This window comes from Atractosteus spatula, chromosome 1 (genome assembly GCF_055471065.1).
Source record: "Atractosteus spatula isolate fAtrSpa1 chromosome 1, fAtrSpa1.hap1, whole genome shotgun sequence".
Classification (NCBI taxonomy): Eukaryota; Metazoa; Chordata; class Actinopteri; order Semionotiformes; family Lepisosteidae; genus Atractosteus; species Atractosteus spatula.
In genome coordinates this window covers 46,994,870-47,012,711 of record NC_142706.1, presented here as the reverse complement: position 1 = coordinate 47,012,711, position 17,842 = coordinate 46,994,870, and the positions used below count along the sequence as shown (strand labels likewise).

Genomic DNA, 17,842 nt, shown 5'->3' with positions numbered 1-17,842 from the left:
ATACATTTTCATGCACTGCTTAGACACTATCCTCCATGCTAAGAAGTTGGGTTCATTTAAAACAATGCTCAGGGTTAGTCTAAATGAAGTCGGCACTTTACCTACTGTAAAAGTACAAGTTTTCATGATAGAGCAGTAAATCATTAGTACTTGTATTAAAGAGAAACAGAAATGGGATGTTTTATTCAGTGAGCTATGAATGCAGAATTAAATAGTTTTTTGTCTGCACTTAAACTTTTAACAGCTGACCTGTGGAGGAATCGTCACAAGCTCCCGGAGAAAAGGAGGTGGGATTTCCCGGAGTTCAATCACCTCAACCGATGCAGGAACTCCCAGATCCAGAAACTGGATGTCCAGTACACGGCTACCATGCAGATTTGTGATCTAAAAGGTGAAAACATTTAGCACACCTGACATGGAAGGCAACCAGGTTTTGGTTTCTCTTATCTACATTCTGCCCATGATGCCTAACATAACCAGTATGACCAAATATATAATGGGCACCTCTACAGTACTGAAAAGATCATTAAACTATCAGCCTTAAGCGTTCTGGTTACTTCAAAAAATACTGCTCTCAAATTCTTACGTAATTTGGAAACTAGTTCAAGAACAAATTTATTTATAGCTACACCTATGTAAAAAGGGCACCAATGGAATCAGGTCTTTCCTGAAAGACTGATGTGTGATGCATGTGTTTTGAGAAGTTGTACCACACCTTTTTAAAACTTCAGTTTGTTATAAGAGGATTATAAGCCAGGCATAAAATAAATCTTTGCCCCTTTTTTCCCCCTTTAATTCTTGGATGACTCTTTGGGGACAAAAGAGTGTTGCTGGCACCCCCAAAAAGCTAATCTGCTTTGGTAATGATTTAAGTTACTCACTGAATAAAGAGCTCACCTCCACTCGAGACCACTTTCCTTTATATCGGGCCAAGCACCATTTGCCACAGAAGGGTTTGGAGACCAAGACCTCTGATGAAATCTGTCAATATAAATTGTTACTGCTTTTGCTTGAAGCTTCCTGCCTTTTCAATGAAAGTTGGCTGTCACAGTACAGATGATTAAACCGTAATAAAAACACCATAATGAAGGGAATTATAATCCTAGTCATTGGGGAACATGCATTATCTGGTTTATCTCATAACTAAGCTTACCAACTGAAAACTTGTTTAGACAATTCTCTACACAGAACTAGGTTTCTAAAAATATCCTGCTTCCTCTTCATGAAAGCCAGAAGACCATAAGGTCCCTTGAAGACTAGAATTGAAAACTACTACTACTATAAAGGCAGATGATCTAATCTTTGGCTGAAAACAACAAGCACAGGAGGTCTCCGACATTCATTAGGGTTCGAGACCAGAAAGTCGCATTGCTTGGCAAAACGGTATCAGGGAGAATTTTTCCCCATAAGAAAGTTCATATGAAAGGTTTGGAACTATAAGTGTGTAACCTTTGCCCATATGACAAGGAAGGAGATTTCCCCCCACCCCACCCATGAGAGTCAGTAGATTATAGAATATGGTAGAAGTGTGCCTTTCACTAGAAGCAACAAATACAGTACAGAGGGTCCCATTATAATCCCAGGTTACGTTTCTCAAATAATGCAATTTACTGCAGAATGACTTAGGAAAGGGGAATAAATATCCATGAAGAACAACATGTTGGGGACATATCCCAAGCTGATTACAGTTTAAACAGGCATATACCTAAAACCCATTTAAAAAAAGTCATCCAGCTCCTTTTGAATTGTGGTCTTGTCAAAACCAACAAATTCAAAATTCTCAGCAACATATTGTGTAGTGGTACAAACACTCATGTCGTGGCATAATTCATCAATCACAAGAACTTTTCTTCATTTCAGGAAGAGCACAAAATGATCCACAAGCCATGGTGCTGGCTTTCAGTACCTTGAAAAAGGATGTAAGTGTGGAGATCTTTTAGGTTAACTTTACTGCAAAATGACATATAGCAGGGACCACGTGTAATGACAAGTGCCTTGTGTGTTTATGCCAGACGAGTGAACGTTGTACCTCTTTTCTGGGATATTTTAAAAAACAGGTTTTAAAGCAGAAAACTCCCTCTCCTACTTAAACGTCTTTACAGTTCAGCATGTCTGTCTTTTAATGGCAGCTGCCTTCTACCAGCAACACCCCTTGTGAAAAATGTGTTCTCCATTTCCTAGGGTTGTTTGCATTGCCAGAAAAAAAAAAGACGTAAAAACAAAAACACTATCTCTGCTACTGGGTCAGGCTCAGTGCCACTCACAAGATTATAATTTGCATAATCAGGTGTTAGGATATACTGGAACATAATCTCCATCTGACCTTACTACAGGTCATGACAATGGAGCAAGCTTGTAAGAGATTCACCATACCACTTTTGATCCAAAAATAGCTGAGGCGCACTACATCCCACATTTTCTGCCAACTATAATTGTATAAAAACTTCATGACACCTCACAAGTGTCAAGCATATTGCTTAAAATACATTAACACCTTTAGCTTTATTGTAGCTGTATTACCACACCTTTTGTATCATTTTATAGCCTGCCTAACCGACATCTTTTTCTGGTCTTGCTTCCAGCGGTCCATAAGAATACTTCAATAAATATAAATCGATCAAACAATTTTCTGTACAGTCTTATTGATCCAAACTCACTTATTGCCATCAACCATTCCTTAACACTAAAAAATGTACTAGTATGATATGTAGTTGTATTGGTAAAACTACTATGTGTACCAATACAGATCACTGTTGGTAGCTTGAATCCTTTTTTTGCTAGTGTCTTTCAGTGCCTCTTGCTGTAAATATCCATTATACAACACAGACAATGCATCATGTTTGCCTAGTTTTATCTTCAAATATTTACATCATCCAACAATCTAACCACAGCCTCAGTCTTGTTTCACATTGCCTCATGTGTGCATCTTCTCTTGATCGTGCATATTGTCTGAAAAAGTGTACACTGCATGTTAGCACTGTTACCTTTTTAGTTGTGGCTGAAAAGCATTCTAGAGGTGTCAAAGGCAAGCTAATGCTAGGAACTTCATGGTTTAATACCATGTTACATAATTTACAATCCTATTTGCCTGAATTAGTTTTATTAATAAAGTATTGAACAGTAATTTATTACAGTGCTAATAATAGAACAAAGTAACAAAACAATACAAACCACCTTCAATCAGTATAATTGATTGTGTGAAAACAAGTTTGCCTATCCAGTGTATTTCATTATTCATCACCTCTTATTTCCCATGGTTGGCAGATATTAATGTATAAACAAATAAGCTATAAAGAATGTTTTTCGGTACTGGATAAGAAAGTAGTTTCAAAATAAACCCTTATGATGTTCCTGAGCAGCTAAAATGATGAAGGCACTCGCTTGAACATACTGTAAGTGAGCTTTACGATTAGTGACATGAGGTAGCACCAAGCCTGGGTCAGATCACTAGTTGTCTGTGACTGGGATTCCCCAGGCAGTGACATTGGCTGAGCTCCCACCTAGGGCAAGATATGATGGGATTCATCAGCCAGTGTGCTCTCCTGTGACCTCCTGTACACTTGTGGCATGCAACTTAATGACTGCACCGCAAGTCAATTGGCACAAAATCTCTGGTATAGGGATGTGTTGTCTATGATGCATTAAGCAAATGACTTAAAGAAGCTGTTGGATAAAGAAGTCTACCAATGCTTTATTCTTCCCCACTCATTTCTATTCATGAGGTTCAAAAGCCATGAGCCAAGACATGAAAATCACCTGGAGCCCATTCTAAATCAGTTAGGAAAATAAGTTTCAAGACAGAACCTGGTAATTATGTGCAATTCCACTACTTTTAAAAACATCTATTATGTTAACAAGCTATAGTACAAATACTATAGCAATTGCAAATCCAATAGTTACCTTGGAGTGGAAGTATTTCTCCACTTTCTCCAGCACTTCACTTAGTTTGGTTTGACCTCGGCAAGGTAACTGGCAGTAAATGGTTCCATCAGAACAAATGTTTGTCACAGCAACATTCATATACACACTGTTGACCTGTGAAAAAACATTAAGCAAAACCGGTAAAATCGTTAGATGCACAAGCAATGGTTTACTCAGTTCTTCCTGGATATTTTTAATTTGAGAACAGCACTTGATAAAAATGAAGATAAAATAACCATAAACATTTGTGTACACGTCAAACTGGGTTAAGATGTCTTACTCACACGCTGCAAGCTCCATTTCTAGAGGTAGTATAACATGCACATAAATACAAAAGGATCAAATTCTTCCTAGCACTTTTGCCAGGACTTTACACACAGGACAACCAAGATGGGCAGAGTAAGGTCTTGTAAGTAACCCTTACTTTATTATTTTTAATAAAATGTCCAACATGTTCAGTTCAGAAGAGGACACTTGCAGTTTTACTAAAAAGTTGAATAAATGACCAATTACAATAAATGGTATAACCAGTGTCAGAGCACTGCTAGGAAAGGCAGATTGTTTGAAAATGCTAATACTGATGCAGTAACAATGTAATACTTTCCAACTACATTTAATGTAAAAACAGCTGTCCAACTTGAAACTCTTAACTGTTAACATTTGCCAGTTTCTTTTAAATCACCTTTGAACAATTCCTACATATATTCATGTGTCATTTAGTCTGGACTCCATTGGATAAAGGCTGGAGGGAATGGAATTTGAGCTATACAGTAGATTTCTTTCAACAACAAATACATCACCTAAGTGACATTTCACATTGGGTCATCAGCAGCTGGTAAAAGTACCTTTAGACTGTTCTCCAGAGATTTGTCCTGCAAGGCCTTCAAGCATGATGTATTAATGTTAACATCATCATCCTGGGATGTGTCATAGAGAACAACGAGGGGCACCTCCTCTCTCTCTAAGATCTCAGCCAAAAGGATCTTGCCACAGGCTATGGACTCCAAGCATTTTAAGACCCCAGCTTCCTGAGAGAATGGCTCAAGTCCTAGAAATATTGGTTGAGATTTAAGTACCAAGATGAGAAAAGTTTAAAGAATGGATACATGGTCAGAAATGCAAAACTTGAAAAACTTCTATATGTTGTTTTATAATCATTTATTTCAGTTTTGGCAAGCTGATCTATACAAGATTACACCATTTCATTAAATACCCTAATTTATTCTGCTGTGGATTCCTGGAATTCAGAAACCCCAAAGCAACACAGGCAGTGCTGAGTGTATCTGGAAGTGTTCATCAGAATTGACAGGTATGAGGATTTTTTTAACATTAGAAAATTGACTCATTTAACTCTTGTTCCTTGATAACTGAATTTTCCCATATTCGTTATCGATTGTGTGCTGTCTGTATTTAGAGACGGGACTCTTTAGTTTCCATATTATTTTGTGTATAGTTTCTTGTAACCAGTCTTATGGGAAGTAGAAAAAAAATGACTAATCTCATGTCAAACTGAAATTGAACTTCCTGTGAAGTTATAAACTCGTAAATTTCATTAACTTAATTTATCCAATGAATACATTAAATTTAACCAGTTTATTCATTATTCATGTGCATCAAGAATTAAACTTGGAAGCTCCAAGAATGCTCTAATTAAACAGGATCAAAATAGCACAACATTCAGCTGATCTGTATTAAGTTACGAAGACTTTGGAAAATGCAGTTTTTAAAAGCTCGTGTAAAAAATAAGGCAGGGCTTGTGCTTAGGTCACCATAATGACTGATCACCTAAAACATGAATCTTAGGACAAATGGAACTTACCTGCTAGTTTACATTTTGTAGCTTGAAAAGGTAAGGCATAAAACCTTTCATCTAGTTCCAGCAGTTTGCTTTTGTTGATTATTTCAAAAAATCCATGGTCAACATAATACACCTTCAGTATCACAAGAAAAAAAAATGTCAGTTGAGTACAGTGATTAAGGGGGTGTAGGGTGACAAAACTGGTAAATTGTGGATTTGACAGAAGGAAATTTATCAAAAAAGCCCATCTTGTTTGTCCAGCTGCCTATAGCTATTGTATTTAATCTCAAGTCTACCTGTAGAACCTAAGGAGATAGAGCATCAAAAGAAACTAAAAAGTACTAAATCAGGAAAACTGTCCTGTCGCAGGTAGACTAACACTATTGAATGAGCATGATGTGGGTTAATTCACAATGCCGATTAACGTTTGTCAACAGGATTGATGAACAGGGGTCTACTGTGAAAACCACAGTCTAGTAAACTTTATGGACACCATTGGAAGCACAAGCTGTGCATCTAGAACATGCTTTGTGCCAGGTTGTAGATACTATCTCTTCTGTACCATTCGTCTTGCAGGGCCTCAATGATCTCTGAACACTGGGATGGCAACTAGGACTCAATGGGGCTCCTACCTGGCAAGAGGGGCATCCAGGACAATTTAACACACTGAGATAAGACTGTTACATAAACAGCACCAATACCTCCACTGTCTTGCTTGAATGCTATATTGGGAATAGCCCTGTGGAAGGGTAGCAAATTAGACTCCAGAATTTGATCAATGCATCAGTACCTATTGAATGCTTTAACTAAACAAATCATGCCAGACCTCATCGTTTGGCTGTTGCACATAGTTACTGTAGTGCGGAAGAGCACAATGGAAACCCATCAATGAGGTCTACGCAAAACATTGCTTCGTCGCTTACAAACTGGCTCCACTACTGGCAAGTCCACCTCCTGAAGCAGTGTATGGACAGCAGGTGTTAAGTGTGGCATACTGCCTTCCTTTCAAGTTGATTTCTGCATTTGCTCCCGACTTGATATTCAATGTATTAAATCACCTCATGAACTGTCCAAATCAATTCACTAATGAATTATGCAACAGTCATGACTACTTTTCTAACAAGATACATGTTTCTTTTGATGCTCAGTATTCTATGTCACTACCAAAAAGCTTTTACCATAAACACCTATACCAGAAAGCTGTGAAAATAAGGAAGCATACACAAGTACGTTTACCTGTCAAATGATGTGTAGCGACCATGCTTGTTAATAAGACAGAATTAAGTGTTGCTGGGCTTTCCCAAATGAGGCCCCATCTCTCTGTTCATCTCTGTGGTGCAGCCACAGAGAAGCTATTCATGCAGGCTGATTTAAAGATGTTTTCTTTTGATAAGGGACAGCTCCCAAATGGGGATGCACTTAGCTAAGCCTGGCTATCATGATCAATGGTCATCCATTGGCGTCTATCTGTCTAGGGAGTGCCAGATGGACATCTGGACTGCATTCCTAGGTGTCAGGAGTAAGTGACTCATATCTCACCTTGATCAACCAATCAGGGACTGGTAGGGCCGAGTAACCCACGTGGAATTCTGATGCCCATGAAACTTTCAGCCAATGAACGAGCTGAAGTTTCTCCAGGTAAAAACAGGCAACACAGAGGGCCTGGGAGACTATTCAAAGGAGAATTCTGTGAACTTTTTCGGACAATTCTAAAGGGAATTCAAAGGAGAATCCCAGGGCAGGACAGCCCAGGAGCAGAAGGCTCCCAAGGGCAGGACATTCTCGCAGCGCGCCTCCTGACCATCCTGAGACTCAGCCCGGACAACCACGGAACGGCCAGTGTGTCCGAGTGCCAGAACTTTGCTTTGTTCTAAGAGTCTAGAGCGGAGGCTGCCAGAGAGTAACCAGAGGATCCACCCGAGATTAGCATCAGCAGCAAGCCTCGTGAACAAGTCGGAACTGTGGACAGCTGAATCACTATTCAGAACTAGCGCTTCATCAGGAACGAACCGGTCCTCTTCCTGACCTGCTGGGACCCACAGTCATCTTCTCTCCTGTGCACAAACTCTGCTAGTTAAAGCCAACACTAACTAGCCGGTCAGTGAGCATCAGCAGCGCTCCGTCACAAGCCGCACAGCACAGCCTGGCACGGAGCCAGAGAGCCCGCAGGAGATCTGAATCCCCAGAGATTGGATGAGTATTCAACTTCACTGCATTACAGCTCGAGAATTCAATTGTTATCCCAACCAGTTGATATCAATTTAATTCCTAAGACTTATGTACTTGTTTTCAGTATCTAATGTAGAAGTTGTAACCAAGTTCACTTTATGAAACGGTCTAAATGAATGATATACTGAACGTATGTCCTCTTGATATATGTAACTCTTCGTAACTGATTGAATATATACCTTTTGTAATCTGATAACCCTCTCGATAAGATCTGTTAGGTTTACATGCATATTCTATGTATTAATAAATGTATCCTCGTGTATTAGTACCTGTGTATGTGCATTGTTTGAGTTATATCGCATGGTTGGATTCTAAAGCCATTAAAAGAATCATTTTGTGATTTACAGCTACAATTAATAATTGTCCCCGTAAATGCCCAAACCCTACAGAACTGGTGCCTTCAGAGAGCACACTACAGATGAAACTTAGTCATCCAGAGAAAGAACAGCAATTTTGCATGTTTGTGTTCCCCATTTAAAACAGTCTCATTTTGGTCATTACAAGCAAAAGGCAAGCAAAGCAACTAGAGATACTGATGGATAAGGATATATATAATACACAGAGCTAAAACAAATGGATACCAAAAAACAGAACAAAAACTATTACTGCCAAATATTAATTCCTTACACTTATATAGTGCTTTTCTGGACACTCCACTCAAAGTGCTTTGCAGGTAATAGGGACTTCCCTTCAATACCAATCTGCAGCACCTACCTGGATGGATATTAGAGCTTCTAGTCTATTTCACTAAAAGGATTTGCTATGTATCCAAACTACTGTCCCAACCACCAAGACAGGTAAGTCTCCCAGGTGGAGTTAAGTTGCTTGCCCAAGCACAGGTTGAGCTCCATTATGAGGGGTTCAAGCCCAGGTTGTATACCAAGGGCGGGATGAAGTTACTTGGTTGAGGGACTCTCAGCAATAACAGTCCAGCAGCCTTTTGTTGGAGTTAGTGAGGGACATGCATTTCCTTCGGTTAGTGCTGAACCTCTGGCATGGGCTGAACAGCATGCGAGGTGTTGACAAGACAAGACGCTTGGAGGTGGGCTGGTCAGAGGCTGCTGCCAACACTTCCCCCCCTTTTTTGACTGCAGGATTTGCACTTATGAGCAAAGATGGGGAAAAAACATCTGCCGTTCCAAACCAGGCATCCTAAAAATTGGCAATTCTAAATTCATCATGTCATCAGAAAATGTCTTTCACCATGTAATTAATTTTACTTATTCCACTGAAGCTCAGTCCAGTACACCTTCGCCACCGGATGTTCTTCCTATTACCAAGGCTGCTGTATAAAACTCAATAATGGAAGGTCAATCTCTCAGCAGCTTGTGTGCAAAGGTGACTATGCCAGGATTTTTTCCAGACTGTCATTTTACACATAAGGATCAAAATCTGATACAGCGTAAAAACCAAGATGAGCCTGTCCACTGAAGAGGCAACAACTAAAACTTTTATGGCTGCTTTACAGGATGTACTGTATGGTCCTAGAAGATTTGTACATGCTCCTGGGACCAGGCGATTAATAAAGGCTTACTGAGCAACATGACATGACAACAGAAACCACTTCCCACATTGCAGAGCAAAATTTAAAATTACTAGGGTCCTGAAATGCTCTCCGAGTACAGAGTTCTCAGTTTATGAGAACTCTCTGTACTCTGTTCCAGAAACCCGCACGCATTTTAAATGTCACAATTTAAACACATTTTTCCAATTTAAAATAATGGTAAATGCTATAGTTGTGTTCTGTGCGTGGAAGTTTGACCCTATAAACAATTGAGGGGACGTGCCGACATCAACTTGTAATGTATAAATAAACAGTTAACAGACATGTATACATTAAATATTAATAAGCATCAGTTATGTTTACTGTATAGGGAACTTGAGAGAGAGAAAAAAAAAATTCAGCAGCATCACCGTGTACCAGCATTCCCAATGTGTCAATGCAACACTCACGCCATGAGCAGCCAACGGCGTAACTATTTGGCGTGTTTTGTTTAAATTACGTAGCGCGAGTCAAAATTATACTTAAGGGTATATGCCATTATTTAAAAAACCCGTATTTCAAACTCATGTACAACACGAACCCAATGTACTAGAAAAAAAAATAATGGTCTATGAGTCAGCAATTTAAATGGACTTTCTTACCCTTGTGAGAGATCCACTACCTTCAATGGAATTTTAATCTGGTGCAAAGTTTCTCTTGTACCCAATTATAGTTTGATTCCAAAACCGTTTCCTTACCTTCACCCCATCAGCCATCACCTCACACACTTTAACTCTTAAAATCTCATCCTCTTCCTCAGCTCTGACAGCTGCAAGATTCCCAGGAGCCGGGGACTGCAAAAACTTCTTTTCCTCACTGTAAAATTCCCTCATTTTGTCTTCAAGCGCCTCCAAGGACTGCGAGTATCCTTCGCCAATGTACCTACAAGAATTACAGAACAAAACACAGGTTTATAGCAAACCTCTTTCATCTATAGTAATCAATGCCTACCATAAACTAGAAAGCAGGTCATTTAAAAACCCCAATACTGTATGCAAGTTTACTTAAGGAAGGATCCTTACAATATATTAAAAGATGCCTTATGCTATACACCAGAATTGACCACTTTAAAACACACGAAATGCCAACACTGAACCTTCCACACATAGCTCAGTTTAAGCATACAAAATATTCCATTTGTATTTCAAGAAAATTAAATCATTGGAAGTGGGGAATAGTTCTATAAGGCACTTATAAATTGAATGTAGATTCTAAAAAAAATGTACAAGACTGTATTTGGGATACAGTTAACTATGATGAGTAATAAAGACTAATCAAGGCTTCAACTGCAGTTTTATTTCAAATCAACATTTAATCAAGTCCAAAAGTTAATCTTATAGCAAGAATTTTAAAACACTGGTTCATAGGTCTCATTCTGAATGCAGCTAGTAATTTCAATGCATGATTGCATGTTGCTTAACTGATGACTGTTTCCCCACTTGGGAATGGAGATCATATATACAAAGCATATACAATGAACAAACAGTATGAAGCACTTACATCACATGGAAGCAAATTAAAATCCTGCTTAATACACACAATAATTCAACTTTTTGTGATGCCACTAGGGGTGTGATAGAAGGGCATTACTTTCCTAAGTGGGTCGTGGGATTTTTCAGATGTTTTTGACTTCAGTAAGATGAATGCAGACAGAAACCGAGATTCAGATGGCAGTTCTCTGTCTGGAACTTGGTACGGACAGTATAATCAGCAGCAAGGCAGGGGTGCACATGAATATGCTATACACTGCAAAAGATGCTTGAACCAACTCTATGCCAGTGACCGAGTAAAAAAAAACATTAAAAACGGACTTGATATACTGAAATAATTAACTGTAATCATAAAAGGATACGTCAATCGCTTACCTGCTGTCTGGAGTCTGTTGCTATATGAACTGAAGAACTGAGAAAACTAAGCACTATACTTAAAAAAATGAGACGGAGATGGAAAAGAGCGTAGGCAAAATGAAAGTAAAAAACACAGATGAAGAGGAGGAAGAGATGTTGAAGAAAAGGAAAATTAAACTGAAACCAAAATTCAGATTACGAAGATTTCTTTTAAAAATACAGCAAGATGTTTACTTTTTGCACATCGGGCAAAATAATGTCCTTGATATTTAGTTAAAGGGCAAAGTGAGGTAGAAGCTCCACCCATGAGCTAGGCTTTTATACTTTTGTTGCTTTTTTGACATATGTATACTTGAAAGCACCATTAAATCATATCACTGCTTTGGAGAGTTTTTGTCTCAAGACCCACCTACTAAAGGTTGCATAAAATGACTACACTCCAGTGGCATCACATTCTATAATAAAGGGATCAAAGGAGGAGCAGGATTCAACTAAGGAAAGCAATGCAATATAGAGTAGGCAAACCTAGGTCCAAGCAATTACACATGGTTAACATTTAATACTGCTTGCCTTAAAACAATTTCATTTGTGTTGCTAGCCTCCACCAACAGCACTGAAGGGTATTCCTCCTTCGGGATAACCAGCAGGGGCACAGTCACTGTGCTGAATTGTGGTTTGGATACTTCAGATGCCTGGGGCAATTTGAAATCAAGCCTGTTCTGGTTCTCATCCTCGATGCTTCGTGCATACAAGATGGCTTTTTGTGTATTGTCAGGCATGGGATAGTCGATAGTACACACATCACTAAGCAGCGAGAGATCATTGAGAATATGTTCAGGAAATTTCATTTTGTAAGTGTCTTGAAATAGTTTGGGGAGGGCATGGGCCCAGAGTCCATTGCTGTACTTTGCTAACAGGTCTGTCAGTTTCAGTCTGATCTCTGGGGCCACTGCTGCAGACCGAGGGGAGACGGGAGGTTCAGGCTTTGCCGGAGATGCACGCTTCTCCAGGGCAGGGGACATCCCAGCTGTGACTGAGCCTGCTTTTGTGTCCTTGGCAGGGTACAGAAGCAATTCTGATGAATTGGTGCTACCAGGCTTCTCCACCTAGATGACAAGCCAGAAAGGCATTTTCAACAGGGTTAGCTTTGGAAATACTTCCAATTCTGCACCGAGAAAAAGTTTAAGATTTTCATATTTGAAATCTTACATCCAAGTCCCTATAAATTAAACATCCTCTTGACAAATTATGTGAACCTTTAGGTCCAGTTACTAGTGGCACCCCCTTGACAAGCCAATGTCACCTTCAACATTTGACTAGTCTCAATGATTTTGAGGAATTTTGGCCCATTCTGGCTTACACACCTCCTTCAACATTGACGTGACATTTGAAGGCTGCCTTGCACAGAGCTCACTTTATGTCCAGACATATTTTGATGTTTATGTCCAGACTTTGACTAGGCACTGTAAAACAATGAATTTTTCAGAAATTAAATTTGTAGATCTACTCGTAGCTTTAGGATCATCGTCTTAATGGACGATCCACTTTTGATCAGCCTCTAGTCTAGGATTCCCTGACATTCTCCAGAATTTTCCAATACAATGCCAAATTTATGGATGCGTCAATGATGGCAAGCCATCCAGGTCTTGAAGGAGCAAACCAGCCTCAAACCATTACATGCAACAGATCAAAATAAGTAGCAAAGGTTTTACCCATTTCATAAAAATCCCACAGACAAAATGCAGATGATCACTACTAGTGGACAGCAATGGAAGAGTGAGAATCACCTGTCTAAAAGCTCACTTCTCTTCACATGTATAGTTTTGTGTGAAGTGGCTATCCATTGAAGGTTTATTGCTGATTAATGTGTAGTTCTCATTTCGTTACAAAACAGTTTAAGACCCCAAAAATTACCTCGGACTACTACTTGCTTGTAAACGTTTTGCCCCCCTCCCTAAGGAAAGCTGATAAATGACACTTACTATGCAAACATGGGTCCAGAGTTCTAGTTCCTTGAGGGCATCATTTGGTAGCTCCTGGTGGTACAGCTCCCGGTATAGCTGAGGCAGCTTGGAGACCCAGAATCCATTGCTATATTTGCTCAATATCTCTTTAAGATGGGCCTGGACTACCTGTTCATTGTAGGTGCTGGACTGAGGCACTTTTGACTTTCCCGTACCAATGTTTTCCTGTAGGTTAGCTGGAGAGCCCAAAAAAAAAAAGTCAGTAGACTCCAAGACACTGGAATAAGTGTCACCCGAGACAGGATTAAGAAAAGATACCCTTCAAAACATGTTTTCTGAAGAAAATTGAAAGTACAGAAAAACCACTTGAATGAAGCGTTTCTTGTTCATATGAGGCATCAGTATATTTGCTCAAAATAAACAATGCAATGTTTCTCCTGAGAGGAGAACAAGTTAACACAAAACAGCAGGTCACCACTTTCATACATACTGGTGCAAGACACTTGTCAAAACATAAGCTTTCTGAATTGGGCTGAGTAAGTGCAGTGAAAAACAAACATGATTTAATGTATTTTTAAACCGTTTTGCTCGTGTCAACTGGGAAAGAGAAAATGAAAAAAGTTACAAGATCATTTAAAGCCTGACTTCATGGTGGAAGCCACAAGTCTCAATTCACAGACATAATGGCAACCTGCTAGGAAACAGGTAATATACAGAGGGTTGCCACCCAGCTCGGCTTTTCTTTTGTCCCCTTGCCAAGTCAATTTAATTTGTCACTTAACAAGAAGCAAGGTATGGTATTAAGCAGGAACGGTGAATACTACTTTTTATGTTATAGAAACAATAAGTCATAATAAAAGTGCACTACTGGCATGCATTTTAAGCAAACATGCAGCAAAACTGTGGAAAAAGACAACAGGAAAGCCACCTGTAACATGGGGAGGTTACCCCCATCCCATTTCCCCTTTTTTCTTTAGCATAAATTAGGGTAAACGTAGGTATGTCCATATAGCTCATTAAGGTTATAACCTTCTCCAGATTACTTCAAGTACAAAAAATGCTATTTTTGCCTTTTATACTAAGTGGCAATAAAAATAAGTAGTAATAGCTCCAATTCTTTTTGTATTTTTAAACCTGCTTGATATGAGAAGAATATAATCATGAAGTGATTTTATAATATATACAAATGTGGGTACAAGTTTCATTGTGAAACAAACTAATTATAACATACCTTTAAATTATACGTTTCAAGCAGTACAGACAGGAAGCACACTTTACAGATGACGCATACAATTAGTTCAAAAGAAACAAGATCAAGGGAAAGGCTTTATGGGCTCTTCCAAAACCCACATGCCTGCCTCCTACAGCTCTCGAATTCCTCCAAAACAAGACACTTACTGTTGATCTGCTGGGTATTCCTAGAAAGGTGAGCGTGCAATTCTTTTTGAAACCGTGTAGGTAAATTCATTCTCTTCTCAGACCTGAAAAATACATTAAAAAGCACTTCTAGCTTAATTGCTGTAGTAAAATACACTTTCAAAATCTGCCAAAAGAAAACACTTGTTTTAGGGGTGTCAAAATGCCACATTAAATTGACATTTGTTCAGGACCAGCTTGTCTTGCTTTCAGTGAAAGGACATTAAGCTGCATTTCCCCTCCTTGAAAGGCAAGCAGGATTAAATAACACATCCAGCTAAAGGAAGGGTTCCAGTTCAGTTAAAGCATTTATAAATTTGGTCAAAAAGAACAAGAGCACTGCGTTGCTCCCGAGAGGAAAGCAAGTTAAGAACACAAAACAGAAGGTCAACAGTTTGAAGCATACCAAGTCACAGGACTGGAGTAATAACCAAGTTTCACAATTAGGGATTCCCCAAATGGATGTCCACCTTATATGCATATCTTGCCAAAATTCCAAATGGATAACTTCCATATTGCATTTAATAGGCCTACTGTATCATTATCGGAATTTAAGGTGTTCTTTTTTTCCTTTTCTTGAAAGGATTCCAGCTACAAAGATGGACTGCAACAAGTAAAATACACAGCTTGCGTTTGGTATGCACAGCTTAAAAAACAAATGCAGGTTAAAAGAGGCACAAGAATAAATCACAAAAATTTAGATTATAAAGTCTCAGACCAGTCTGCGACAATTCAACAAAGAACCATTTAACAGTGCTGAGAAAATTCAGCAATTTACAAAACACAAGTCGGGATATAAACTTGTGTGTTTTGGGGGGGGGGGGGGGGGGCTGGGCGAACAATCCATGAGTTCTTTATATTTTCTGGCACAGTTCTTGGGACAGACTAATAAATCTGAGCCAAACGGTAAGTTAACAAAACATTCTACAATAGATAAATTTGCGCCACCGATTTGTCTTACTGGCTTAGAAAACTCTATGCAATGCCTAAACAGGCAAAAACACCTGCAACCTAATAAAAAGAGACTACACCCACTCTCCGGGTTACACAAGACAACTGACATGTCAGGTAAAAACCTCCCACGGGTCCTATAAAATGATCCCCTATCCACCAGAAATCCCCTTTGAGCTCCGTTTACCTGCCTCTATGTCCACCTACTATTAGGTGAACACCTCAATACTGAGTAAAGCTTGGATTAGTGCAATTAAGTAGTGAACTGCACATGACACCCCCTGGATCATAACGCATCTAAAGCAGCATTTGTTAGATGCTTTCAGGTGCTGGTGCCACATTAACCAGAACACCCAAGGATAGTGGACACTAATACCAAGTAGAAACCTGCTGTACACTATACAACAGTATACCATTATTGCCAAATCATGGAGCTGCAGTTAGGGCTCTGAACGCCAGACAGCAAGTACTGTTCCATAAACTACCTCCTACATAAATTGAAAAAGGCTTACAGTATTTATATAGAACAAATGTCAATTAGGAAAAAAGTTAAATGCTAAAGTAGTATTGCCAATCACAAACAGCATCAGCTTTAATGCAGTGTGAAAAGAGGGAAGTGGAAAAACATGAACAGTAAATTTGCACTAACTACATTGACTAATATTGTTCAATAAAAATTAGCAGTAATTTAATATTGGTCAACCACCTACAAAACAATTAGAAATTAAAGATAGAATTAGATGCACATGAATAAAGCAATTCAAGTTAAGGAATAAACAGTTCATGACACTACCGTGTCAATTGTTCATCTGTAACTTCTGAATTACAAAAGTGGTATATTAATTTTGTTATATTAAAAATATGAAACCCAGGGAAAAGTATTCTATTTGAAGGGTGTTTTTTGCCCATCAGCACATATGTTTATCCACTGTACATTTGAGCTGTGGTCTTTGCAAAAAAAAACTACCATGTGGTTTAGTTGTGTTTCATTTGACCATTTCAGTAAACCACTAGTGCACTTTTGTACAAAGCCTGTTTCTCAGGCATATTAGTCACTGCAGTTCTGGTATTACACAAAGAGTCATATCAGCAACATAATATTTTGTGTGGCAAGCACAAGAACCATATGCCAATACTAACTCCACCACTGCACTTGAAGCCAGTATCCTAATAAAGGAGATACTTATGTTGTAATTTAGATGCATTTAACAAGTGCATAGTTCACATTCTAATACGGATATGCTGAATCATTCTAAAACTCCCAAACAATAGATAATCCCCGCTGTATAGATGGAGGATTAAAGGACTATTCTCACGCTTTCAGCCAGTCACTCATTCAGCTCTAAAGGCAATTTTCTATTGTCACTGTACACCCCTTTTTTGGTATCCAAATAATACACAAAACAGCAGGATGATGTAAGTTGTTTTTCCGGCCAAGCCAGATTGTGCTTGCAAAGACAGCGACCCAAAAAAGCCTCTGCAGCCCAGTGCTTGCACAGCACTACTGAATGAGACAGTGCGCAGCCCTGCCATGGGATTCTAGCCCCAAATTGGGATTTCTACCACTGCAGACTGAGGTGTGGCTCTTCAACAAAACTTGACCTTCATTTTGACTTGGGCATTTCTCCATTTCCCCCACAAGAATTGCTCAAAGCTTGAGATTTGTCATTTTGCTCCCAATTTAAAACTTGGCAAATCATCCTAGCACAGATAGTCCTTCCTAAAATTTAAATGTTCTTCACCTTTAGATAAACACCAAATTGTTTGGTATGCCTTCAGAAATAGCCTGGGTTTATTATCAAAAAAGGAGAAAACTACTTTTCATAAATTCAGCCCATAGGGTACATTGAATTTTGCTACTGGAATCTACATAAAATATCAATTAAATTGTGATTCTCCAATCATGCAGCAAGACTTGATCTTGAAAAGCTACAAGAACCTGGATTCTGATGGGTTCAGGGCAGCTAAATGTGATGCAGCCCAACACCAACTTTAAGAGCTCGAGTCCAACTATCTGTACTCATTCCCTGTTTATGCAGTCTCGTGCCTCAGACTTGGAAAAAAGCCAAAAGAAGAAAGTTCCCGCATTTTAGGGCACAGTCTATGCTTATTATATCTGTGTAGCAACAAACAAACCACAGAATTAAGTGTTGCTGTGACTTTTCAGTGAGAC

The 17,842-nt window shown here is 39.0% G+C and overlaps 1 protein-coding gene across 3 annotated transcripts in view; it reads right to left on the bottom strand.

Annotated features, from left to right (window-relative positions):
• tdrd7b (tudor domain containing 7 b) overlaps nt 1-17,842 on the bottom strand; it is a 41,492-nt gene that overhangs the window by 6,156 nt on the left and 17,494 nt on the right. For 2 of the 3 annotated variants that reach the window (XM_088922266.1, XM_088922275.1), the window contains exons 5-13: nt 14,701-14,783; nt 13,321-13,538; nt 11,909-12,444; nt 10,190-10,373; nt 5,741-5,852; nt 4,767-4,969; nt 3,901-4,035; nt 898-981; nt 250-384 (exon numbers count right to left, since the gene is read on the bottom strand). In XM_088922266.1, the coding sequence (XP_088778392.1) occupies nt 250-384; nt 898-981; nt 3,901-4,035; nt 4,767-4,969; nt 5,741-5,852; nt 10,190-10,373; nt 11,909-12,444; nt 13,321-13,538; nt 14,701-14,783 (1,690 nt within the window). The remainder of the gene's footprint in view (nt 1-249; nt 385-897; nt 982-3,900; nt 4,036-4,766; nt 4,970-5,740; nt 5,853-10,189; nt 10,374-11,908; nt 12,445-13,320; nt 13,539-14,700; nt 14,784-17,842) is intronic. The other variant, XM_088922282.1, reaches the window with a different exon arrangement.